Here is a 26,447-nt window from a genome sequence, read left to right as displayed (position 1 = left end):
GTATTCGATGAAATGGATGCAACTTGAAAATCCAAGAAGATGCATAAATAGACTGATTAACACATTTCTTTGTTGTTTGTCTACCTACTATTGTTATGTTTTTAGTCAAAATACTAATTGATTTTAGTTGTGGGAGATACTCTATTGAGCAAATGTTTGTGGTGATGCATTGGTAATGGAGATACTGGCCTGAATCTCATATAAATGTTGTGAGACATCAGTGATGGATTTAGATGTTGAGGTGATGCATTGATGATGGATCTATGATCCTACTCTGAATCTCATTTGCTTTGTTTTGCCTTAAAAAATTGGTGTATAGTAAAATAAAATGGTATGTAAATTTATTTTTTCAATAAATGGAGTGCACATTTCCTTTTTGGTGTGACAATTATAATTTAATTAATTGGTGTGGCACTAGTAGCTCTCTTCCAATAATAATATTTCAACTTTATTATTTTTCCTCTTCTATCCCCCTTTCCAAGATATCCCTACAACATTATTGCTTTTTTCCTCTTCTACCCTCTTTAACGCAAACAAGATGCCTGCCTATGCTAGGAGGATGGTTGTCCTTCTCTTTTATCTCAATCTTTATCCCCAGTAAAAAGCGGTTGAGATTTAATATCATCACAAATCTCAAGGATAACTCTCAATTTTATTGTCTTTTCTCTTCTCCCTTTTTTTATTTATAAAGAATATTCCTTCAAGTTTATTATATTTTATCTTCTACTCTCCTATATTATCTTTGTTATTATCCCATTTTTCGATAATACCCCCTCTAAAGTTATTATCATTTCTCTTCACCCTCCCTACTTTATTATCTGCCATCTTTTAGTCCTAAACCTTCAGATATCTCTACGCACGAGCAAACTACAGTTAAATTATAAACTTAGATATAAAATTAGAATATCACATTGGCAATCAACACAAACTTCTAGATTTCATGGAGAAATACAGCTTACAAAAAAATTCTATTCGGATCTTCATCCAAGGTGATGAAGATGGATGATTAACAAATTCCCAATTAAGATTAAAATTCAATTATGAAAATTAATTTTATTTCTTTCGATTTTTTTTTTCGAATTTCTTAAAATTTTGTCCTCAATACATCTCTATGTATCGGATCATGTTAGCGAGCACGACCTTAGTAAGATTTGAAATCTTACAAAGTTAGTCAGACTAGCCTGATTCATTACTCTTGTATAATTAGGGGTGTTTGCAATTTCGCATGCTATTCACTGGTATATAAAAAAAAGGCTGCCACACTAAGAAGAAACTGAGGAGAAAGAGAGAGACATGAGTTCGATATGCTTACCACGTGCCATCCGCTCCACGGTTTCATCTTTCTCCCTCTTCAAGCGCCCAAATCTAACCATGTCAACTCATCTCAATCTACCCATTTGTTCTTCTTCGAATTCATCGATACTCACTTCACCAAACCTTCAAATTCCTCTCTTTCTCAAGCCAGCAATCTACTCTGCCACTTCATCAGACCTCAAAAAATGGCAAGACTGGGCAAAAAAACTCGCCCTTTCTGTTGGCTCTAAGTTCTTAGACACAGATAACGGTCCAGACACCAATCACTTATGCAAAGAACTCAAATGGCTAATAGAAGACGCAGTTGAGGATTTCTCAGTTTCCTCCACAATGGGTTCATCTGAAAATGGCAGATTAGTGAAGTTGAGGAAAGATTTAGGTGAGCTTTACATTCTGTGGAAACAGAGGATTGAAGAAAGGAGGCCTTTTCAGTATATAGTTGGGTGTGAACATTGGAGGGATTTGGTTTTGAGTGTTCAAGATGGTGTTTTGATCCCAAGACCTGAGACTGAGATGCTTGTAGATTTGGTAGATGAAGTGTTGTTGAGAGACAAGGGGATGAAGGAGGGGTTGTGGGCTGATTTGGGTACTGGAAGTGGGGCACTTTCTATAGCTATTGGGAGGATTTTGGGGAATGGAGGGAGAGTCATTGCTACAGATTTGAGTCCAATTGCGGCTAATGTTGCGTCGTACAATGTGAAGAGGTATGGTTTGCAGGTAAATGATTTGGAATTTAGCTAATTCTTGTTTGAATTTGTTGATTCTAATGAATAACAAAAAAAAAAAAAAAAAAAAAAATGTTTTCTACTTCTTTTTCGGATTTTCGGGAACTTCAGCTGTTGTTGAATGGTTAACTCCTGCTCCTTATCATCGTTGTTCTGAAGTCGTCCACTTTCTTTGGACAGTTGGAATTGGGGACATCGTTGTTGAGTGTGGTTTAGTTTTCTTAGCTGTTGTTGGTACCTTGTATTGTTTTTGGAGTCTAAGGGCATTCTCATTAAGTGTTGAGTGATCACTCTTGGATGTATATGCACCCATACACCCGTGGCCCTCTTATCTTCATAGTTGTTCCCCTTTCCAAAAAATCAGTCTTTTGGACTAGTTGGTTATTTGACATGGTATCAGTGCAGGTAGTACACACAGGTCACAGATTCAATCCACCTTATGGGTGAGGGAGGATGTTGGTTGATCACCCTTGGGTATACACACACCCGTAAATCCGTGGCCCTCTTATATTCATAGTTGTTCCTCTTTCCAACTGGTCGGTCTTTTGGAGTAGTTGGTTGGCTGACATTAAGGAATGTTGGGTCAAAAAAATGCTTTTCGTCTCAATGGTGGAGAGAAGTAAGTGTCTGTTACCATGATTTTTTCGTGATTGAGGTTTCTAGGTCCATACTAGGGATTTTTATCTCTTAGAGGAAGTACATCCTTGATTTTTTGAAACGGCAAGTAAGCTTGGTTCCAATCTAGTTGACACAATAGTTGAACACAATCACAGTTTGAATGATTAAAAAGGGTATTTATTGACATCTTGGTTGCCTTTAGTGATTTGTAGGTGGTTTAATCTATATATCTCTTACTTGACTAGATATGGCCTATGGTGTAAGTGTTGTTAGTTAATTCATGCATGTTCCAAGATTCTCAAGTATCTTAAGTCCGTTCTAGGTTTATCTGCTGAGCATGGACATTAAAGATAAAAGCTTTTACTAATGCAAATTAGGTTGGTTTATATGTTCACTTCAAGCTATTGTTTTTGTTTTTGTTTTTTTGTGGTGGCAACTTAGTTACATGGAAAAGTAATTAGCTAATTGTTGTTGCTTGATCTAATGCTGAGGTAGAGTACAAGTCTATGACACATGGGGTATGTGAGTTATTATAGCTAAAGACTTTATCGGGGGAATTGAGGTTAAGGTAACAATGCTACAATCAACATTACCTATAACCCAGTTGATGGAGATATCAAATCTTGCAGAGTAGATTTTATTTTTTATTTAGATTTATGTTTTAGGGCCTTAATTTTATGTTTTTCGAGCTTATTTTCATGTTTAATTGGCCCATGATCTTAGTATAATATTTAGGGGCAGCTTAGTAACTTTAGTTTATCTTTTATTTAAGTTTATTAGGATTTGTAAATTAAGAGAGAAAGTTACGAAAATTAGGCTTATTTATTTGGTATTTTAGTTTGATTAGGATTCTTGATTTATTTATTTTATATAGGTTGTACTAGAGTTTTTTTAACAATGAACAACGAAGATTTTGATGAATAAATAATGAGTTTCTTTCAGGAGTGAAGCGAGTTCTCCACCATTCTTGGTGTGATTCAAGGTTATATCTTTCTATCCCTTCTCTTTTTTTCTTCTAATCTTTTTTATTTTATTATTTTCTCTTAATTTTCTTGATTCTTAACTTTTGATTCTTGATTCTTGAAACCTATAAACCTCAATCCTTAATTATTCCCCATTTTTTTAAACCCTTATTTCATTAAATTTTTTTTTTTTTTCCAAATCTAATCCAAATACCTTATACCTTCCCCTAATCATAATTTCAAAATGTTGTAATTGGGTAACTGTGTTTTACATTTCAACATATGGCCAATTGGGATTTTGGAAACCCTTTTCCTATTGTTGCCCAAATCCTTAACCCAATTCCAAAATCATACCCAATCATATTTTCCTAAACCCCCATATTTTCTTATCTCCCCTCATCGTTCTGCATCACCAGTTCAATATAATGATAGAATGAACATATTGAGTTTTATCGCCATTTTATCAAAGAAAAGCTCAACAGTGGTTAGATTTGTGTTCGTTATGTGAAGACTAGAATGCAATTGACATATAAATTGACTAAAGGAGTTAGCAAGAACCACATTAGAAATATTCTTAGCAAGTTGGGCATGATAGATGTCTATGCACCAACTTTAGGGAGCGCATGATGGGAATATTTCAAAAATTGCGGAAATACCCGATTTAAAAAAAAAATAGGTAAATCGAAATAAACCCAATAAAAATAATAGCCATTGGATCTTGAACACATCGACCTTAACATGATTATAAATAAAAAATAAATAAATCGAGATCTTACCTTGATTGGCTTAGAAATGAAAAATTATATGTAAAGAAACCCCTCCAACGATTTGTTCGAGATCCTTTAGCAAAACACGTTCAAGAGAAACTCCTCCCTTTATTTGAATCTTCTTCTCCAAGCAAGTTTGATGAATTTCCCTCTTTGAAAATTATTTCCTTTGGCTTTTCTCCAAGATTTGTCTTCCATACCCCTTAAAAGATCTTGAGTCTTCAACGTCAATGTGAGAATAAGAGAGAAATTATTTTTAAATTCATTTTAGAATAGTTAAGATCGTGTGGCTCTCTCCTTGATAGTCTCTTTTATTTATATGTATAAAACTCTAGAAAATCTTGGAAGTCAAACTTCCTTATGGGTTAGGATTTTTCTCAACCCTTTTTAGTAGCCAACGCACTAACCATATTTAGACCCTGTCAATTAAAATTCAAAATTATGGGGATTGGGTTCAACTATTTGTTTAGAATTGGGTTTACATGTTGATTAACTCATTGGATCATTGGCAGGCCCAATCAAGTTAGCTTCTAAAGTGTTTAGGTTCACTTAAATGTCATTACAAACTTGTACAAACAACTAATGAGGACATAAATAATGTGAAGACATAAAAGGACATAAAGGACAATACTACTCTTACAATGCTTTGTTAGAAATGGTGCCCAAACAAGTCAATTTTAAATATTTTATTTATTAATAAATATTATCATAGTTTTTATTTGATGTTCTGATGATGTGTTCATAGTTTTATTCTCATTATATATAAGGGTATATGACAAAGTTCTATTAATCATTAAATGATGCGATACTTTCAGATCCTCAAGTATTATTGTAGGATAACCAAGTGATTGACTAAGAGTCAACACGGGAGATTTAGTGATCCAGCTCTTTATACTTGAAAATGTCATAGTCAAGAATGAAGCTGGACACTTCAGTCTGTTGACTGTCAGAATGTTGGTGTGATCTCATTGGATGAGAATTAACTGAATCTTATGTTTAACACAATAGTGATTGTGCACACAACATGTGAGTGTTTTATTGTACACTGACTGATTGCATGTAAGAGGTAATTCATGTTGAAACCCACTATCAAATTGATTCCTCTTACATTACAATAATTTCAAAACTCTTTAGACCTAAGGAATTTATTTATTATTAAATGACGATCTAAGTACTTTGATCGCACCTAAGTAGACCCAATTATTAATGGTTCATGAAACGGTGTACATTGGGTAATTAATGAATCATTTGAGTAATGGTGAATATCCAAACATGAGATCCATACCCATTAATTTGGGGGAATATCCAAGATTGGGGTAAGGTGATCATTAGATATCGAAATCCTGTAGGTAGTCTTTTATTGAGTGTTTATTGATAAAGAATATTTTAGTAATAAAGATTATTCTTTATTTATATAGTGATTGATTTTTTTTCTCCAGAGAGTTTTTTGCCTTGTACTTTTGATGATCTTAGAGTTCCAATGAAATATATAGACTATGAATTAGATGGTGGAACGAATCTCGAGGGTCTCTAAATGGGATATTATTTAATAAGGAAGGAGAGTATTGATCAATGCATTTGTGAAAAAGGTTCCTAGTGTTAAATATTTAATTATGAGAGTCTAGCTGTAATGTAGATATCCTAAGTCACTTAGAATTTCCATAACAAATTGATCATGGTTCAATCAATCTGTAAAAGAGTAGCTTGGTATTGAATATCCCTAAGCAATTTGAGTTCACTCTTAGATCATTATTTTTCTTACCCAAGAATGTGATTTTGATGGGTCTAATTAAATGAAAATATTATACAAAAGTTGTTTAATATTATTTAATAAGGAAGGAGAGTACTGATCAATGCATTTGTGAATAAGGACCCTAGTGTTAAATATTTAATTATGAGAGTCTAGGTGTAATATAGATATCCTAAGTCACTTAGACTTTCCATAACAAATTGATCATGGTTCAATCAACCTGTAAAAGAGTAGCTTGGTATTGAATATCCCTAAGCAATCTTAGTTCACACTAGATCATTATTTTTCTTATCCAAGAACGTGATTTTGATGGGTCTAATTAAATGAAAATACTATACAAAAGTTGTTTAATATTCACTTAATATAAATTTCATGTAATTTGGTATCCACAAGGGCATTATAGTTATTTCCTAATAAGATTAGAGAATGATTAAATAATCCCATTGTTGGGACCATTGGATGAATGACTTTTGTTATAAGGCACTTATATTAAATATTATTTTTAATACTGGTATTAAAACTTAGGAAATAATTATAAGTGAACCCAATGACTTTAGAAGCCAACGTGTGGATTCCTTGAGCCTTCCAGTGATCCAATGTGTAAGTCCCAATTCTAAACAAATCATTGAACCCATCCCCATAATTTTGGAATTCAAGAAGTTTCAAATTTTAATTCATGCATTCTAGAAATTGTCAGTGTGTTGGCTACTAAAAGGGGTTAAGAGAATCCTAACCTATAGAAAAGTTTGACTTCCAAGATTTTCTAGGATTTTATACTTATAAATAAAAGAGACCATAAAATAGAGAGAGACACGATCATAGCTATCCTAAAGAGAATTTTAAAAAGGTTTTCTCTTATTCTCACATTGACATTGGAGGCTCAAGATCTTTCGAGGGATACGAAAGACAAATCTTGAAGGAAAGCCAAATGAAATAATTGTCAAAAAGAGATTCCTCAAGCTTGCTTGGAGAATAAGATTCGAATAAAGGGAGGAGTTTTTCTTGAATGTGCTTTGCTAGAGGATATCATTCAAATAGTTAGAGGGTTTTCTTTATATATCTTTTCATCCCTAAGCTGATCAAGGTGAGACCTCGACTTATCTTTTTTTGAATGTTAAGGTCGATGTGTTCAAGATCCAATGGCTATTATTTTTTGTTGGGGTTATTTCGATTTACTTATTTTTTAAAATCAGATATTTCCACAATTTTTGAAGCATTTGCATTACTTATTCACCCTTTCTTTTGATTCCCAATCCGATTTTCAATTTTCGGGTACCTGTGTACTAGCTGAGATTTAAGCTCTAATGCAAGAAAAAGAAAATAGAATGAGGGAGGTGAAAGTGGGAAGGGGGATGCAAATAAACAATAAAGAAATTAAAACCTTATTCTTACCTTGGTCTTCTTCTTCTTATATCTTCAAGAGTGGTCTTAAAAAGTGTTCGAGGTGAAAGTTGGAAAGAGTTTTGGGGTCTTGGAGACTTTTGAAGGAAGAAATGGACAAAATTTTTGGAAGGTGGAAAGCTTGCCTTTTCTTACCTTGGGAACCTCTTATGCTTATATGGTTATCAAGATCCTTAAGGATAAATAGTTCACACATGACAAGTTCAACTTATTTATAAAAATCCTCAAGGGTTGAACCTTGGTTACCTTTCATAAAATAGGCCTTTATTTTACATCTTAAGGAGTCTTACCAATCAAGATAATCAAATATTAATTGTATAAATTTTCCCCAAGGTCTCTAGAGAATTCTTTGAGGGATAGTGTTGTTCATATCATTGAGAAGAGCTTGTATTTCATGAAAAACCTTATTGATGGTATGCAATTATCTGAACTTAAGGGTTCTTAAGGGTCAATTACTCTCCCATGTGTCTTAACAGTTTGGGGTTAGGAGAGTAATTATCCCTTAAGAGCTCTAGATAATTTTATGTAGGACAAGAGTGTCCATACCCTTTGAGCTTAGTCAAATTTCAAAGAAAGTTTTGATGAAGGTCAAGAGATTATCCATGCAATAAGGGTATTTTAAGGGTCAATTATTTCCTTGTATATCTTAACAACTTGAGGCTAAGGAGATAATTGGCCTTTAAGAGGTTAGAAGAAAATCAACCTTGAGGAAGCCTAAGTTTTCTAGAAGACCTTGGTGAAAATTCTCATGAAATGATTAAAGGATGGGTAGAGAGGACAATTCACTCTCTTTTTATAAAAAAAAAGGGTAAACAAGATTGTTAGAGAGGGATAAGATGTAAAAACACCTTAACAAGATCTGTAATTGTATGGGGAAAAGATCCAAAACTCAACACAAAAACAAACATGTATGTAGTACATAGGGCAAGGACCTATGCAGGTTTGCACTGGTCCTTGCTCTAAGTACGAATCAGGCCTTTATATTGATCTTTGCCTTATGCACAAACTAGGCCAAATTAGCTTTGGTCCATGCTCTAATGTCACGGCCGTGTTCTTTCAAAGTGAGGTCTTGCGGTGCAAGGGGTGCTAATCCATAAGCAAGCCTGAAAAAAATTATTTCCACACACAAAATGTAGTCTGTAATACAAGAGAATGAGGGCAACACGAGGCAAAGTCCGGAGGCAACTTTATTGATATAATATGCAAATTACATGGAGTAACACGTTACAAAAGCAAAGAGTTGTGTTACAAGCAACTAGTGATCTATGACATGCGGGACTCCACGTAACTTGGCGTGAGGGCTTGAAGTCAACGTGGGTATAGGCCGGGAATTGGGACACTACACACCCTTCCTACAAAGAGTACGCTAAGTCTTTCTTAGGTTTCTAGAAGGAAACATCAAAAGTAGAGGCCAGTCATACTTTTTTTTTACTAAAATGCCACTAAGCTAATAGATATACCTTGGCACGGGGCTGATATGGCTTCATATGTGAGCCTTACATAGTATTATATGGGTGCTCCCGGGTGAATTTAGGGCGAGCTACACCTAACTCTAGGTGTTGAAGTGCATGGCTTTCACAGTCTCCCCCACCTATTTGGCAGACATCCTCGTTGCATTGTCCCTGAGAAACTCTTCAATCTTCTACTTGAAGATTTTGACATGTTCTTCCATCTGATGAAGTACTCTACGTGCTACTGCTGCTGACTTGACGCTTTGTGACATTCTGGCTGAATTGCTGAATGAGAAAGTGTTCGTGTTGGAATACTGCGTGCGGGATCTGCATGGCATGGCTTGAGACAATTGGCATAAAAGACAGGGTGAATGTTGCGTAACCAATGCGGTAACTTCAACTTGTATGAGACTTTGCCAATTCGAGAGAGGATGAGCATTGGACCTTCATAATGCTGTATTAGACCTCTGTGTTCTCGCTGAACTCGGTTGAACCTTCTCAACTGATCTTTCTTGAGTATAACTAAGTCACTAACTTTGAAAGTATCTGGTCAACGATGTTCATCAGTCCATTTTTTCATTCGTTTGGACGTTTTTTCAACGTAAGATCTGACAATTTCATTGTTGTCTTGCCAAAGCTTAGCAAACCTGAACGCCTTTGGACACTGTCCCTGTAGCCTGACATAACAGTGTGAGGAGTTAGAAGTTGTTGGTCAGTAATAAGTTCAAAAGGATTTTGGTTGGAGGAAGAGCTCTTCTGAAGGTTAAAATTGAACTGTGCGACATCAAGAAGATTCGCCCAATCCTCCTTGTTGGCATTGGCAAAATGCCTCAAATACTCCAACATAGCATTGAATCGTCCGTTTGCCTATTTGTTTGAAGATGTCCACTGATTGAGAAGTCAAGTTGAGACCTAAGTAATCTGAACAGTTCGGTCTAAAACTTCCCTGTGAATCTTGAATCTCTATCACTGACAATACTTTTGGGCACACCCCAAAACTTGATGACATGCTTGAGAAATAACTGAGTGGCTTCATCTGCAACCTAAACTTGATGGTAACCTGTTTTCAAATCTAACTTTGAAGAGTATTTGATTGCCCCAAGTTGATTAAATAAGTCGACAATCGGTGGGATATGATACTTGTTCTTGATGGTGATCTTGTTCAATACTCGGTAATCAACACAATGTTGCAATGACTCATCATTCTTCTTCTGGAACAAAACAGGCACCCCATAAGGTGCCTTGGAAGGTCTGATAAACCTAGATTCCAGAAGTCCATTAAGTTGCTTGTGTAGTTCAGCTAGTTTCGGAGGACTCATCTTGTATGGTTTCATCGCAGGAGGCGTGGTACCAGGTACTAGTTCAATTTGATGGTCAACCGGCCTATGTGGCGGTAAGGCCTTTGGAAGCTCATTCGGTATCACATCATCAAATTCTCTCAATACTTGTTTAACTAGAGTGGGGGTTGAACTATGGTCTTGATCATCAAGTTCAACTCGTAAGGTAACAATATACGTTTGCTTTCATTTCTTCAGTTGAAGGGTTGAAATCATCTTTCCCTCTTCTTTGCCTGTAGACGGGAATTAAGCTTGGGCATTCACCTAGCATGCCTAATGTGTTGGCAAATGACATTGGAACAGCCTTGTTCTGTCGCAAGAAGTCCATCCCAATGATAACTCTGAATTCATTGAGTGGAATTGCAAGCAAGTCAAGCTTACCCTTCCATGCACCTATCTTGATGGACACGTGGCCTGGGAATTTACAACTTTCATGCGGCTTTAATCTTTCTTGAGCCGGATATTGAGGCACTTCACCTCTACAAGGGAAATGAAGCTGTGCGTAGCTCCTGTATCAACCATTGCCTGTGTGGTCTTGCCACCAATCTTGTTGTCAACATACATAAGATCCTTCCATTGATAGTTCTTTTGAGTCTCAGAGGTCTGCTTGATTACATTCAACAAATGTATTGCTCTCATGTAAGGAGAATCATCATCATCTCGCTCACTTGTACTCTCGTGACTAGGGTTACTCTGGGAGGTTAATAGCGCGTTCAACTTGCTTCTCTTCGGGCACTTGAACGTCTTGTGAGGACCACCACATATAATGCACTTAAGCTTGTGGCGGTGCTTGGTAGGCGAGGTACTTCTATTCTTTGAAGGGGAGGAATCCCACTAGGAACCTTGGTTAGAACTATGTCTGTGCCCTCCATTCTTACCTTTAGAAGACCTATTGGTGTGCTCACATTGCGAAGAGTACTCTTTCGATTGTGGGTGTTCCTTATTTCTGCTCCCATCCACGAAAGTATAATCTGTCAACCGCTCGGCTGTGTCAATAGTAGTCGTAAGATCTTGCACATGTTGCCTTTGGAGCTTTGTCTGAACCCAAGGCTTGAGCCCTTCTTGGAATGAGAACAATTTGTCTTTCTCTGACATGTCACGGATATCAAGCATCAAGGCGGAAAACTGCTTGACGTAGTTGTGTACTGTATTTGTCTAGTGGAGTTGCCTCAACTTTCTATGGGCAATGAATACCACATTCTTTGGTAGAAATTAATTTTTCAGCTCTCGTTTAAGGTCGTCCCATGTATCGATGGAACATTGGCCACTTCCATCTTGGTGTACTTGGTTCGCCACCATAGTTTGGCATCACCTATGAGATACATAGAAGTTGTGGTGACCTTTACTTCTTCTGAATCCGAACGAGCTGCACGGAAGTATTGCTCTATATCAAATCGGAAATTCTCGAGCTCTTTCGCATCGCGAACACTACTAAAGGCGCGTGGCTCAGGGACTTGTAGGTGTGAGGGAGGAGCTTTACTATTGGTAGGCTGTTCATTACTGACGGCTCTAACCAGGAGACCTATCTTGGTAATGAGCTCCGTGATCTGTTCCTGTAAGTTTGCTAGGGATCTTCGGCTATCGTCTCAAGGTCAACTAATTTAGCATTGATGGTTACAGATTCATTATCCAACATGTTCTGGCGATCATCTAGTTGTGTAATACCATCAATGAGACTCGATAGCTGGGCCATCTTATCTTCAAGTAGCTCAATACATTCCTTATTTGTACGTGGGGGTGGTGTGGTTGGAGCGGGTTGGTCCACGGTACTTTTCTATACTTTTGCCATTGTTCACGTGAACTAAATGGAATTGGGGGAAGAGCTTGGTGCTGAAATCAACTTGGCTCTGATACCAATTGTCACGGCCGTGTTCTTTTGAAGCGAGATCATGCGGTGCAAGGGGTGCTAATCCACAAGCAAGCTTGAAAATTTTTTTCTCCAAACACAAAACGTTAGTCTGCAATACAAGAGAATGGGGGCAACGCGAGGCAAAGCCCAGAGGCAACTTTGTTGATATAGTATGTAAATTACACGGAGTAACATATTACAAAAGCAAATAAGTGTGTTACAAGCAACTTGTGCTTTATGACACAGGGGACTCCACGTAGCTTGGTGCGAGGGCTTGAAGTCAATGTGGGTGTAGGCCGAGGATTGAGACATTAGACACCTTTCCTACAAAGAGTACGCTAAGTCTTTCCTAGGTTTCTAGAAGGAAACGTAAAAAATAGAGGCCAGCCATACTCTTTTATTACTAAAATAGCACTAGCTAATAGATATGCCCTGGCACAGGTGAAAGCACCCTCGATCCGCGGGGTGCGCGGATCCGCTTTTGACCCTTGAGGTTTAGGAGTCGCCACCTAGTTATTATGGTCTAGGAACCAAACTGACTCTAAAATGGATAAAAAGAACTAATCTACTACAGAAAATCTGAATCCGGGGATCATGTTACGGGGTTGGAAGGTGTTAGGCACCAACCCCGCCCGGCCATTGCCGGTCTCTACTTATACCAAATAAATCTGCATTGCTAATGACAAACCTAGATTAAAAAATAATGAAAATCTTACCTTCGATCTGCAAAAGTGTTATTCCCTCAGATCTGGTGAAAACGGCTCCTTGTACCGTATTCCTTACTTCGTATTATCTCCGGATCTGATTTCTGATCTCCGAGGTAAGGTATCTCCTTCTTGGATCTGGGTGCTTCGAATTTGTTGTGGATTTTTGGGATGTTTTTGAGAGGTTTTTGGGTGTTTTTTAGGCTAAAATCAGAGCAGGGGTGTTAGGTAAGGAGTTGAGGCTCCAAAATTAGGGTTTTGGAGAGGTTGTGGAGGCTTCTTCACCTACTTTTCCTAGGGTTTTTTCTTTTATACGAAAATAGGGTGTGGAGGCTCCTATTTATAAAGTTTTTAGAAGCATTAGGGTTTAATTAGGGTTTCTTTTAGAGTTTTAATTAGGGTTTTGACTTTGGTCTCATGAGATGGACTTAGTCTTTAGGGCTTTGACTTAGGGTTTTGACTTTAGTCTTATGAGATTGACTTGATTAATTTAGATTAGGGTTTTGATTTAGGGTTTTGACTTTAGTCTTATGAGATTGACTTTAATACTTGACTTTAGTCTTACTTAATTGACTTTAATTTTGACTTTAGTCTTATTTGATTGACTTTAATATCTTGACTTTAGTCTTGCTTGATTGACTTTAAATTTTTGGAGAACCCCTCTCTATTATATCTTTAATTCTTTGGACCTCCAAATGGAAGGGTCATTAAAGAAATATCTTGCGAACCATCAACAATTTTTCTTGAAAGCCTGATTGATCAATTTTTTGGTTTAAATTTTAATAATTAATTTTATTAATGTTTCACTTTACATTATTTAATGATTTATTTATTAATTTCAAAAATTTTAATTATTAAAATTGTGAAATTACCATTTTGCCCTCAGAGAGGATTTTTTACGTTTTAAGTCGTTTTTCAATGTTCCAGGATGTTTTGGAATCAGTTTTTTGTAAGGAATTCAATAGGAATGTTGGTTTTTGTCATTTATGAAATTTTGTGTGTGAAATGGTAGTGAATTTTATGAGGGGTATTTTCGTAATTTTGTTGAATTTTGTGAAAATTGGCGAAATGATTTATTTGGTTTCGATTTGTCGTTTTATGTATTTGAACGGATTTTCCTAAGCGTAATGTAGGCTCTAAGGTTGTTTTGATGTTAGGGGTATTTTGGTAATTTGGTCATTTTTAGTGATTTTTATCGTGAAGCTTCTTTTTGGTTTGCAAGATGATGATTTCTATGTTTCTGGGGTAGTATTTTCCTAGCGTAGCGTGGTTTCTAAGTTTTGTCAGTTCGAGATACCTCATCCGGATTTCTGAAACATATCTGGTAACAAAATAAAGCATTGGAATAGACATCCATCATTGGGAACCTTTGCGATCGGGTTGACGACTTGATTAATCAGGCGGATGCAAAAATGGGGTGTCTACAACAGGGTTGACATGGCTTCATATGTGAGCTTTACATAGTATTATATGGGTGCTCCCGGGTGATTCTGGGGCGAGCTACACCTAACTCTAGGTGTAGAAGTGCATGACCTTCACACTCAGGCATGGATCTAGTTTAATTTTAGTGCCAAAACTTGAAAACTTTCTTTGGACTCCTCAGATTTTGGTTCTGTGAGCATTTAGGTTCTGGCTCCCTTCACAGGTTTCTAGGTTGCTCTCGAGACTGCTTGAGCAACTTTGAGGTGTTTACAAAATTCTTGTGACATAATTTTGAAATTCTTGTTCATGTTACAATTAACCTTTATATCGATTCACTAATGTGCCCCTTAATTATCATATTCAAGCTAGTTGTGACATAAATGTTGGCTCAAGAGCAAGGTTTAGAAATTTGGGGGCTGTTTGTTTTCCATCTTTTTCAGCACTTATTGTGAGCAAAGAATTTTCAACACTTCATAATTTTTTACACCATTTGTTTACAATCATTTTAAGTGTTCGTTGCTAAATTTGGATTGAAAATTTCAGCTACAAGTTTCGCTTATGTACCGTTAATCAAATTCTTGCATTGATCTACAATATTGTTCCAAAGTTCCTTAATCTCTCATTTTTCCCTTAGTTTTTCTTCTCCTTCCGTCACATTTGTTGATACAGGAGTTTTTGGCTCCTCATACCACATGAAAAAGCCGCAGTCATTTTTCTTGGTTAGAAGAAGATTCACATAAAAGAGCGTAAATCAATCCCTAAGATAAATACATGAAGTGTGCGTGATACTAAGAATTTAAATGATATTTTAAGTTGATTTAGGAAAACAACAAAATCTTTTCCATTTATTTTCATTTTCATTGAATGTGACGTTAGTAACTTGCACGATCCATATCCACATTTACACCATTTTAGTTCATCCATCCAAATCCAGTGTCCACATCTATTTATATTTTTAACTTTAAAGAGACAAACAAACAGATTCACATGATTTGAAATCATTATGCCTTATCCAATATTAAAAAGTCAAACTTACGGCATTTAGACATTTAAGATTAAGGTATCGAAGGTCTAGACTTCTTAAAGCTCTAAAAAAGCAAATTTGGCAAATTTCTTTGGCACAGGCACATAATTTTTTTACCTCTTTTGTAGTCTTTTTCCTATTAAAACAAACTAGATTCGGGCTTAGACAATCAACATTTGGTACAATTTATATAGGAAAAATACATCTTGATAAGAATATATCAATAACTTTGGCAACCTCAGTCCAAAACCATTGAACCATACACTTTTAAAAGCATCCACAATAGAGAATTTAATTAGATTTATGTAAAAGAAATTGAGGAATTAGGAATTGAATAGAAAATAGAGAGAGTAGAAAAAACCTCTCCGATCACAAGTGTTCAACCTTTTGGGGATGACAACCCCTTCAAGTGTTCAATCGCACTAACGGTGGCAACAAAAAAATTTGAGAAGAATAATTTTCAAGTCTCTTTGTGAGTTTGGTAGGAATTTATATTAATAAAATAGTCAAAAGACAAAAATGCCTTTACATATAAAAAATAAATAAATGTTATATCTAAAAAACAACTAGAGCTAAAATAACTAGATTATTTCCAATACTCTCCTCAAGTTGGGGCAAATATATCAACTAAACCCAACGTGAAAAGGTGAGAATTAGTGATAGAGGGATTAATAGACTTCGTAAGCATGTCGGCAAGCTAATCTGAAGAAGGTACAAAAACTGTATGAAGATCAACAGATCGAACTTTCAAATTGAGAAAGTGAATATCAACTTTAATATGCTTAGTTCTCTCGTGAAGAACTGAGTCAGAAGCAAGCATGATAGCAGACTTGTTGTCACAAAACAAAGTAGAAGAACCAGAGACAAGAAATCTCAACTCTGTTAGCAAATATCGAAGCCAAGTTAGCTCACATGTGCCAAGGGCCATAACACGATACTCAACTTTAGCAGAAGAACGAGAAACCACATTCTGTTTCTTACTTTTTCACTAGATAAGGTTAACACTATAAAACATAAAGAAACCAGAGGTAAATCTTCTATTTGTGAGAGAATCAACATAATCAACATAATCAACATCTGTAAAACTAGACAAATGCGACTTCAAGTAATGAAGAATACGATAAACGATATTAACATGAGAAGTACGCGGAGTATGCATGAATTGATTGACTACACTAATTGCAAAGGACAAGTCCGATCTAGTGTTAGTTATATAAATTAGACGACATACAAGTCTTTGATAAGAAGAAGGATCCGATAAAAGATCACAGAATTAGCATGAAAAAAATGATTTTAATTCATAAGGGAGGAAGCAAGATGACAACTAAGCATCCCAATGTCCTAAAGAAGATCCAATGTGTATTTATGCTTAGATAGCGAAATACCACGGTAAAAGTGGACCACTTCTATCCCCAAGAAGTGTTTGAGTGGACCCAAGTCCTTATCTAAAAAACACGACCCAATAACACCTTAACTCTGGCAATCCACTATGCATCATCTTCAGTTACAATAATATCATCCACATAAACTAGGACAATGGTGCAACGACTATCCACTCCTTGACTAACAAAGCAAGTATGATCTGAATGACATCTAGAAAACTTTATAGATAAAATAACCTCAGAAAATCATTGAAACCAAGCTCACGGGGATTACTTTAGGCCATACATAAATTTAAGAAGGTGACATATCTTCCCAGAATACTCCCCCTGAAGACAAGACCCAGGAGGAATGTTCATATAAATAACCTTAGTCAAATCATTATTCAGAAAGGCATTCTTCACATCAAGTTGGTGAAGGGGCCAGGAGTTACACGCAACTAGAGATATAAGAAGTCAAATAGTGGAGAATTTGGCAACAGGCAAATGTGGCACCAAAATCTTTCCCTAGAGTTTGTGTAAATCCCTTAGCAACTAGGTGTGTCGTATACCGATCAACAGTGCCATCGACAAGATATTTCACAGTGAAGACCCATTTACAACCAAAAGTCCGGTCCCCAAATGGGAGAGTAACGAGCTCCTAGGTATTATTTTTCTACAAAGCATCCATCTCAGTAGTCAAAGCTTTAGTCCATTAAGGGTCTTGCAAAGCTTCTGATACAGACTGAGGGACTCGAATAGAATTAATGGCTTCAAGGTAGGCCTGATAAGCGTAAGAAAGACCTTGATAGGAAACAAATTGGACAATAGGTAAGTGAGTCAGAAATAAAAGGGACAAGACTAAGTATATGTGTGGAGGTAGGAGATGATATACCTGAATCCAAGGAGGAGGTTGGCAAGGGTGTAGAGGGGCGAGGGCAACGAGTGTAGACTTTAAGTGTCAACGAAGATGGAGGAAAAACTGGAGACGGTAACACTGTAAGAGATAGGTCCTGTAAAGTAGGAGAGTCCTGCAAAATAGATATGGCATGCAAGTATAGAACATTTCCAAAGAAAGTAACATCAAGATAATGTATGACACTATGAGAAACTGGATCATAACACCGATACCCCTTTAACACAGAGGATTAACCCAAGAAAATGCATCGAATGGCTTTGTTATCCAATTTTGTGTAATTGGGAGTCCTGTCTTAAACAAATCACATGCACCTAAAGACTTGGGTGTAATGGGGAAGAGAATTCTATTAGGTTGAAAGACATGAAGAGGCACCTATCCCTCTAAGATGCGACTTGGAACACGGTTAAGGAGAAAAATCGCAGTGAGGGCTGTCATATTCCAATATGCCTTTGGAACATGCATTTCGCGAAGAAGACAACGGACAATGTTCATGAGGTGGCAATTTTTGCATTTCACCACCTTGTTCTACTCAGGAGTATAAGGACAAGTCAATTGGTGAAGCATACCATGCTTAAGAAGATGGGAGCGAACCCCATCAGATATATATTCCCCCATTACCAGACCTAAGAGATTTAACAGTGATACTGTACTGAGTCTGAATCATTTTAAGAAAGTTAACAAAAATAGGGAGCACCTCAGTATGAGAACGCATTAGATAAATCTAAGTGCACCGAGAATAGTCATCTGTAAATGTAACATTATATCTATGATCATTAAAGACAGAAATCGGGGAAGGCCCTCATACATCAGAATGAACTAAATCAAATATTGTTTTAAATCGATACATAAGAGAAATATATGAAGTACGTGTGTGTTTAGAAAGTTCACACACAAAGCACTGAAATTTATGTCCATTATAAGTAGTTTTTAAAGTAAGAAATGAAGAACATAAGTGTTGAAAATTGATGTCTTAAGTAATCATACCCTAAATCTAGAGTCTGAGATGAAAATGTGCGGCTCTCAGAGGACGGCACAGAAGTCGGAACAACAGTAGGCTGAGATCCAAACAAGTACAACTCATTCCTTTCATACCCCTTGCCAAAAATCCTCCTTGAAGTCAGGTCTTAAAAAATATAGTGAGTAGGAAAAAAAGTAACTGAGCAATTTTCAGATTTAGTAATACTACTCACAGACAAAAGATTAAGAGATAAGTGAGTGACATGAAGCACAAAATATAGGGAAATCCCAGAGGATAAATGGATGATACTCTTGCTGTGGATAGGTGTAAAAGATCCATCAACAAGGTGAACCTCCCTATGGGTGGTGGGAAAAGTAGAAAAAGTAAAATGGCTAGACTCACTAGTCAAGTTGGCTGGAAGAGCCATCTAATTTGTAGCTAAAGGAGGAAAAATGTCCGGGACTTGAGTCTGAGAAGGAATAATATGACGACGACGCTCATAACTGTCAATGGTCGCGAATATCTCAAATAAAGGAGGTAAATGGGTGGTATTAAGGATTTGAGTTCGAAGTACCTCAAACTTAGGGCATAAACCCATGAGATACTGGTATGTTTACTCTTGAGCAATCCTCTTAATCACAAACCTAGCTACTTCTGCAGATAACTCAGCCATAGACTCATAATGGGAGAGCTCCTCCCAACGGGACTGAAGAAACTCAAAATAATCAACTACATTCTATGTTCCTTGGGTAGCCTAGGCAATGTCTTGGTAAAGCTCATAAATCCTCGAGTCATTTTTAGCGGGAATTAAATAATCATGATACATAAACATGGTATAGATCCGCTGCTCCATTGAATTAAATAATCATTCAAGAATAGTGTAGTTATCGATCTCTCATTGTTCAAATTTGGGATCAGTGAGAGGTGGTTTAGTAATAGTTCTCAAAGACCATCTAGGTTTACCTCTACTACCCAAATAAAGTTGCACAGACCGAGATTAGAACTGGAAATTCCGACCATCTAGTAGGGCATTGGTTATACGTTAGATTGAGGAATTTGCCCCAAGAGTTGTGTTGGAATCCTTGGCTCGTGAGTTGTTTTCATTGCGCACTATGAACAACAAAATTTTAGATCGAAGGGAGATCTCCGTAGTAGTACTGTCGAAGGGTAGCAACAAGGACAAAAATCTAGGGCTGCACCTCTCTTGTTGTCATATACCACCAAAGACCCACCTACCTGTTGTCTCAAGCTTAATTCACAACCTCAAAAAGTCACCTAGTTGTTGTCGACAACACCAAACACCAGCCTAGTTGCAGTCGCACACACCTAAACAACAATTGCTGCTATCGTAAGGGAAACACAACACCATAAAAATGACCAAGTTGCTGTTGGCAGCACCAAACACAGCCCCAAACACTGTTGCAGGTCACAAGAGAGGCTCTAACCAGCAAGTGCTGCTGTCATAGAGGTAATACGACCCCAGAAAAATCACCTACTTGCTGTCGGCAGCACCAAACACAGCCCCAAACACTTTGCAAGTCACAAGAGAGGCTCTACACAGCCACTGTTGCTTTTGCAAGGGTAACACAACCCTAGAAAAGTTACTTAGTTGCTCTCGCACAAACCTAAATAGCAATTGCTGCTGTCGTGGGGCAGAAAAACTACTAATGGGGTCGTCACAGGGCAGAATACCTCCCAACAGCACTACCAATTCCTATCACAACTATATTTCTTAATAAAAATCACACGGAACACCCATTTTATAATCAAAAGATGTGATGTACAACCAAGTCCTACCTTTGGCATATTCAAACCAAAGATTTGCTAACGCATCATTTAGAAGGGGGTTCGAGTCTAGGAATCTATCAATAGGGGCTGTCGCAGGGCAGAAATCTGTCCAATTGTTACTGTCGTAAGGCACAGAAACAGCCTAATTGGATGAACAAACTCAAGTGTAGGGTAGTAACACACACAAAAAAATTATCGCAGCATGTGATCAAATACCTATTGCAACATAAGATAAAAGGGAATAAGAAAAAAGAAATAAAAGACTCCCGAAGGGGAGAATGTCTAAGGAAGTTGCTTAAGGTTAGGGTTTAGTGAATAAAGAGGAGAAGAAAGCAAGGAATAAGGAGGGGAACCAAGAAGAGGGGACGAAATTCCTTGGTTTTGATACCAAGAAGAATAATTGTCAAGTTTCTTTGTGAGGGCTTGGCAAGAATTTATATTAATAAAATAGTCAAAAGATAAAAATGCCCTTACATATAAGAAATAAATAAAAGCTATATCTAAAAAATAACTAGAGCTAAAATAACAAATTAGATTATTTCCAATAGCAACAACCCTTTGGGGATGACAACCTCGATGGAAAGAAACATTGGCAAAGAAAATCAGAGAGATAAGGAGAGATTGATGTTGTGGAAAGAGTTGCAGAGAAGGGCTATTGTTTGTCAATGCTATAGGGAGGAAGAGTATAAACCTTCAAGTGTTTTGACTTTCAAGGGTGACTACATCACAAGAACCCTCTAGGGATGAAAACCTTGATTGATAGGGTTTTTTTGGATATGGTAAACTTGGTATTTTCAATTGTTTGTAAGGATAAAAATGTCCAAAATAAAGAAAAAGTCTGGTGCTAAAGTTGTAGATGTGTTTTTCTATGCAAGTTGTACCAAATGTTGATTTTCATAGCTCAATTTCTTAATAAGAAAATGAATATAGAAGAGGTAAAAATTTCATATGCCTTTGGTGAAGGAACTGCCAAATTTGCATTTCTGGAACTTCAAGAAATTCAGACCATCAATATCTTAAATTCAAAATACAGTAAGTTTCTTTGTCTTTTTCTGGTTGGAAATAATAATGGATGTGAGTACTAGATTTGGATTGATGAACTAAAGTGGTGTAAATGTGGATGTAAACCATGCAAATTAATAACTGTCACATCCAATAATAATGGAAATAAAGGGAAAAGGTTTTATTGTTGTCCTAAATCGACTGTAAGATATCATTTAAATTCTTGGTATTGCAAATAATTCACGAAATTTGAATTATATCTTAGGGATAGATTTTTGTCATTTTATGTGAATCATCTTCCAGGTAGGAAAAAAATGGTTGCGGCTTTTTCATATGGCATGAGGAGCCAAAGATTCCTATATAAACATACATGAAGTAAGGAGAAGAAAAAACTAAGGGCAAAAAAGAGAGAGATTGAGGAACTTTGGAACAATATTTTAGATTAACTTCAAGAATTTGAAAGAAAAATTAGATGATTTAAAAATTGATGAGTAGCATATTATGTATGTTAAAATTTGTATACAATGGTTTGTATTTGCAAATTTTAGTATTTCAATTTCATATATTATAAGAAATTAATTAATTTTATTATGTTTGAAGGGAAATAACCATTTAAAATAGCATACAGTGCATAGTGTGATTGAAAAGGTAAAACAAACAATTTACTAGTTTTCAACAGTATGTAACAAACAATATTCTGTGAATTTAGTGCTTAATTTGAATGAATTCAGACATGTAAATAAACATAAATTTTCAGTGCTTTAAATCTTTCAGCACATTTTTTCAGTTTATCAAACAACCCCTTGGTGTAGTTTTTTGCTCCATTTGAGTTGAACTAGTCTCTTTAGTTACTGAGTCGAACTGCTTGTGTTCTATCTAATAAGGGCATTCCAGTACCTAAGTATTTACTGTGTTGGTTACCTTGTTGTGGTAACCTTTTGAGCACATTCACTTTATTCAACTATTTTGTTTTCACCTATTTTTAACATTTTATATATTTATAATTTTAATGTATTCATCTTTAAACACTTCATTGCTACTATAATATATTATAAATTATATCTGTCAACACATGGAATAAATTGCAAAGACGTACATGTTAGATTTGTGGGTGTTAAATATCTCATACTTCATGTGTCACATTGACACAAGTTTCCATGATGTCATAGTTAATTAGCTCATGCGACTCATGACCAACTGTGTAATGGAAAATTTACTTCGTTGAGTCTAATAATAACCTACTTGAATGAAGCTTGAACATCTTTGCGAGGAAGTCATATTTGGGTGTGATGCACAACAATGCGAACTTAACCTAAGATGATGATTTTGAGATCAAGAATAATTACCAAGAACAATAAAATTCATAAAATAAACTAATTCTAATTGAGATTATTAAAGAAAATCTAATCAATAATTAAAAAATGATTTTTTTGGTTAAGTTACAATCTTACATGGCTACTCCAAATATTAAAATTAGGGATCCTAAAGAAGATTGAATTTTCAAATTAACTTAGGGTTTCAATCTAATTGCCAACTTGAATTATCTTGATCCTTTCAAGGATTTCAAGAATCAGTTTAGGCCCAAATGAATTTTTTTGATTGGTGTTGTGAAGATTTCCACTATCCCAATGGCTATATGTTGAAAGGTAAAATGCTAAGTTTTGCAATTGCAGTTATGTTGTTATAAGGTTAAAGGTTTGGTATGAGATTATATTTGGTAGGGGTGGGTTAGGGTGATGATGGAACTAGGATTTAGAATGGGTTGGGCCAAGACAAGGGTGGCTGTAAATTCTGGAGAAAGAGTTATATTGACAAAAAAAATCCAGAAAATAAAAAAAATAGAAAAGAAGATCAAGAAGAGGGAGAAGATGCAGATAAAGGATTATTACCTTGGAATCACACAAATAAGACCCATGGCTTCACACCACACATCCAATCTTTGGAAAAAAACCTGTAAGTTTTATTCAATCTTGTTAGTGTTTAGAAGAGAAAGAGAGATTTAGAGGACAAGTTTAGAGAGAGGCTCAATAGAGAGTTTTCTATGAGCCTCCTCTCTTCTACTTATATAAGAGAATTAGGGCTACAGTTAAGTGGGACATGTGGAACTGAAAAAGGCCAGTTTGCCCCCACACGTCCTATACATACCAATAATAAATCTCTCTTCAATAATAATATTTGAAATAATGTCTTTACAAAATATCTATATAAGACCCAAAATCCCTAATGTAAAATTTGTCATCCAATAAACATTACAAGGTCTAATGGCTGTGAATAGAGCTTAAGTATGACAAAATAAAAAATATCATCTATGTCCCAATCACATAATTTTATCTCCCTAGAATTTTCAGAATATGAAAACTCATTAGAAAGACATGATAAAGTTACTAGATTTCCCCCAAATATCTATACTATGACCATGGACTATAAAAACATAAAAATAAGCCTAAATATTAACTCTAATCACTAAAAAGGACCCACCTAAGCATAAAACTAAATAAAGCACAACCTAACTAATGGCTCAATGGGAAGGCCCATGATCTTAGATGTCCTTATCAACTCTCCCTGGCTGAGAAAGTTTATTCTGGTGAACACACGCAACCCATTGGCATCTTTCTAACGTGGAGTCTTCATGATGTTATGCTCACGGGGTCTTCTAAGCTCCAATAGCAACTTATATGTTCTTCCTGGTGTGGGGTCTTCTAACTCTGAATCATCCGAAGGTGGGGTCTTCACGAAAGCCAAGTCCAAACATGCATCCTCAAACCATGAAGATCATATCTCTGAAATCCTACATGTCTGGTGTGAATCATGTGATCATCGACGTATCATCAGCGTCTTATGTCATATGGAGTAAATGTGGTATAAGAGGTAAAAGTTGTAGGCATTGGGTCAGGGAGTAATGTGGATCGTCGATCTAATTAGAAGTGAATCTGATAGAGACGTGGGTTAGGAATGATACTAATCTAATCATGGCTATGGTTAGAGTGATAGTTAAGATATAGGCCATGGGGTGCAACTGAGAGACTAATGGATGGACTGAAAGGATCATGTGTGAAACTTTTGGACCTTGAAAAGGAACAAGATCTTACTAATTCCCATGTCAGGTGGAAATACATAAACATTAGAATTTACCCTTTTCAATGTTTTGAAGGGTCCACACTATGGGCTTGTAACTTTTTCACGATTCCTTGTGAAAATTGTTCAGGTCTAATGTGAATCATCATATAATCAACCACTGGATTATCTTAAACCTACTTTGTGAATCAACATTGATTTTATATTTTTAATTATTCAAAGTATTATTTTTCTGATCTTACAGTGCAAATAAAGAATGCAATGTACAAATAATCTTGCTGACTCAAATACCTATCAGACTATGGATATTAGTATCCCATGTAAACAGACATCCTCCTAAAAAATAATTATGGCAACCCTAAAAGAATCAGAGGTGTTCAGAAATTCCATGTGAAAAGTCATGCACGAGAGGAGCTTTCCTGGTAAATCATCGGGAAACACATCTTGACATCCCTTTAGTACCAACTCCACACCTCGTGGAATCTCCACAAGAAGCTCCCTTGAATAGGTGATTTGAAAATCTTTAGATCTATCTTCTTTATGATACTCTCCACGCTTGGGTGGGAGATGATTCACCTGGACCTTGTGACCTTCATAACTGAATAAACACATATTCGAGCTGAGAATAAGACTTAAATATAACAAAATAAAAAATACCATCTATGTCCCAATCACGTATTATCTCCCTAGACTTTTCGGCTTATGAAAACTCACTAGAAAAACATGATTTAAGTTACCAGATTGCCCCCACACATTTAAAAGAGTTCCTCCTAAAGCGTAAAACTAAGAAAAACATAAAAATCTAACTAATGGCTCAATGGAAAGGCCCATGATCTCAGATGTTCTTATCAGTTTGTATTCCAAATGTAATTTGTTGGTGAAAAATGAGCTCTGAAGATTCTAATTCAACCAATTTTGGTAAATGTACCATACTGTAATCTTACAATCTTGACTGGATTGAGAATGTACACAAGGTTAGCCCCACATCGAGGAGTTTCCAATTTTTCCTATTCTTCCATTGTTGTACTTTTCGAAGAAAAGTTTTTCATGTTTTCTTCTCTCTTTGTTTTATTTAGTGTTCTCTTATAATTCTGCAAAATTTTCCTTCCTTTTTAATGTGTCTTTCAGGATAAAGTTGAGATAAGGCTAGGATCTTGGTTTGATCCTTTGGAAGATGTTAAAGGTGAGATTGTGGGCCTTGTGAGTAATCCACCATACATACCAAGTGATCAGATCATTGGACTGCAAGCTGAAGTTGGCAGACACGAACCAAGACTTGCACTAGATGGGGGTGAAAATGGCATGGATGATCTTATTCATCTTTGTGAAGGAGCTGCTCTAATTTTGAAGTCTGGTGGATTCTTCGCTTTTGAGGTACCCGTCTCCTTTTCTCAAGATTAGAATTGCTCCACTTTGTAGGAATTACAAACACTTCAAATTGCCGAATCCATTAAATTGACATTATAATCATTCTAATTCTGTTAATCAAACAGGAATTATAACTGTAAATTTACTTGGACTTGATGGGTATGCTGGTTTACAATTGAGATCGATTGGCCTAGTGTTGTACATCCAGATAAACCATCAATAGAGGAATATTTAACATATATCAGGTATGGTCATTCACTTGATATGAAGTGTTTAATATAATCCTGGAACTAACATAGATATGAAGTGTTAGGCACACTGATCCTCAAAAACCATCCTGGCATCTTTGTACAATTTATTCCATGTGTCATCCAAAATACCTCAGGTCATGTTAAGTATTTCAATAGAAAAAGAATGTCTTTCGATAAATTAATATACATTAATCATATAGACAAGACCTTATAGTTAAAAGAAAAAAAAATAAAGAATGTAGTTGCATGGAAAATTCTTAAAAGATGGACTGTATCTATAGTTAAAATTAGAGAGATTCTATTGCCGCACCAACTTTTGCTAACAACGCCTCAATTCATACTCAAATCACCAAAGAATTAGCACACATCTTGGAGTGCTGTTAGTAAAAGTTGGTGTAGCTAGA

The 26,447-nt window shown here is 36.0% G+C and overlaps 1 protein-coding gene across 2 annotated transcripts in view; it reads left to right on the top strand.

Moving 5' to 3' along the window:
- The first annotated feature begins 1,225 nt into the window (after window positions 1-1,225).
- The window catches only part of LOC147388086 (RNA methyltransferase family protein), a 30,525-nt gene continuing 5,303 nt past the window's right edge, over window positions 1,226-26,447 (top strand). The window contains exons 1-3 of one of the 2 annotated variants that reach the window (XR_015171201.1): window positions 1,226-2,031; window positions 25,553-25,798; window positions 25,918-26,037. Coding sequence is in view for 1 of the 2 variants with exons in the window: in XM_086420444.1 (XP_086276570.1) it covers window positions 1,294-2,031; window positions 25,553-25,798 (984 nt within the window). In the remaining variant the exon portion in view is untranslated. The remainder of the gene's footprint in view (window positions 2,032-25,552; window positions 25,799-25,917; window positions 26,038-26,447) is intronic. The other variant, XM_086420444.1, reaches the window with a different exon arrangement.

Source organism: Akebia trifoliata, chromosome 13, assembly GCF_017979445.1.
Source record: "Akebia trifoliata isolate Shusen 1 chromosome 13, ASM1797944v1, whole genome shotgun sequence".
NCBI lineage: Eukaryota > Viridiplantae > Streptophyta > Magnoliopsida > Ranunculales > Lardizabalaceae > Akebia > Akebia trifoliata.
Note: the sequence above shows the minus strand (reverse complement) of the source record. Positions and strands in the feature narration are given on the sequence as shown.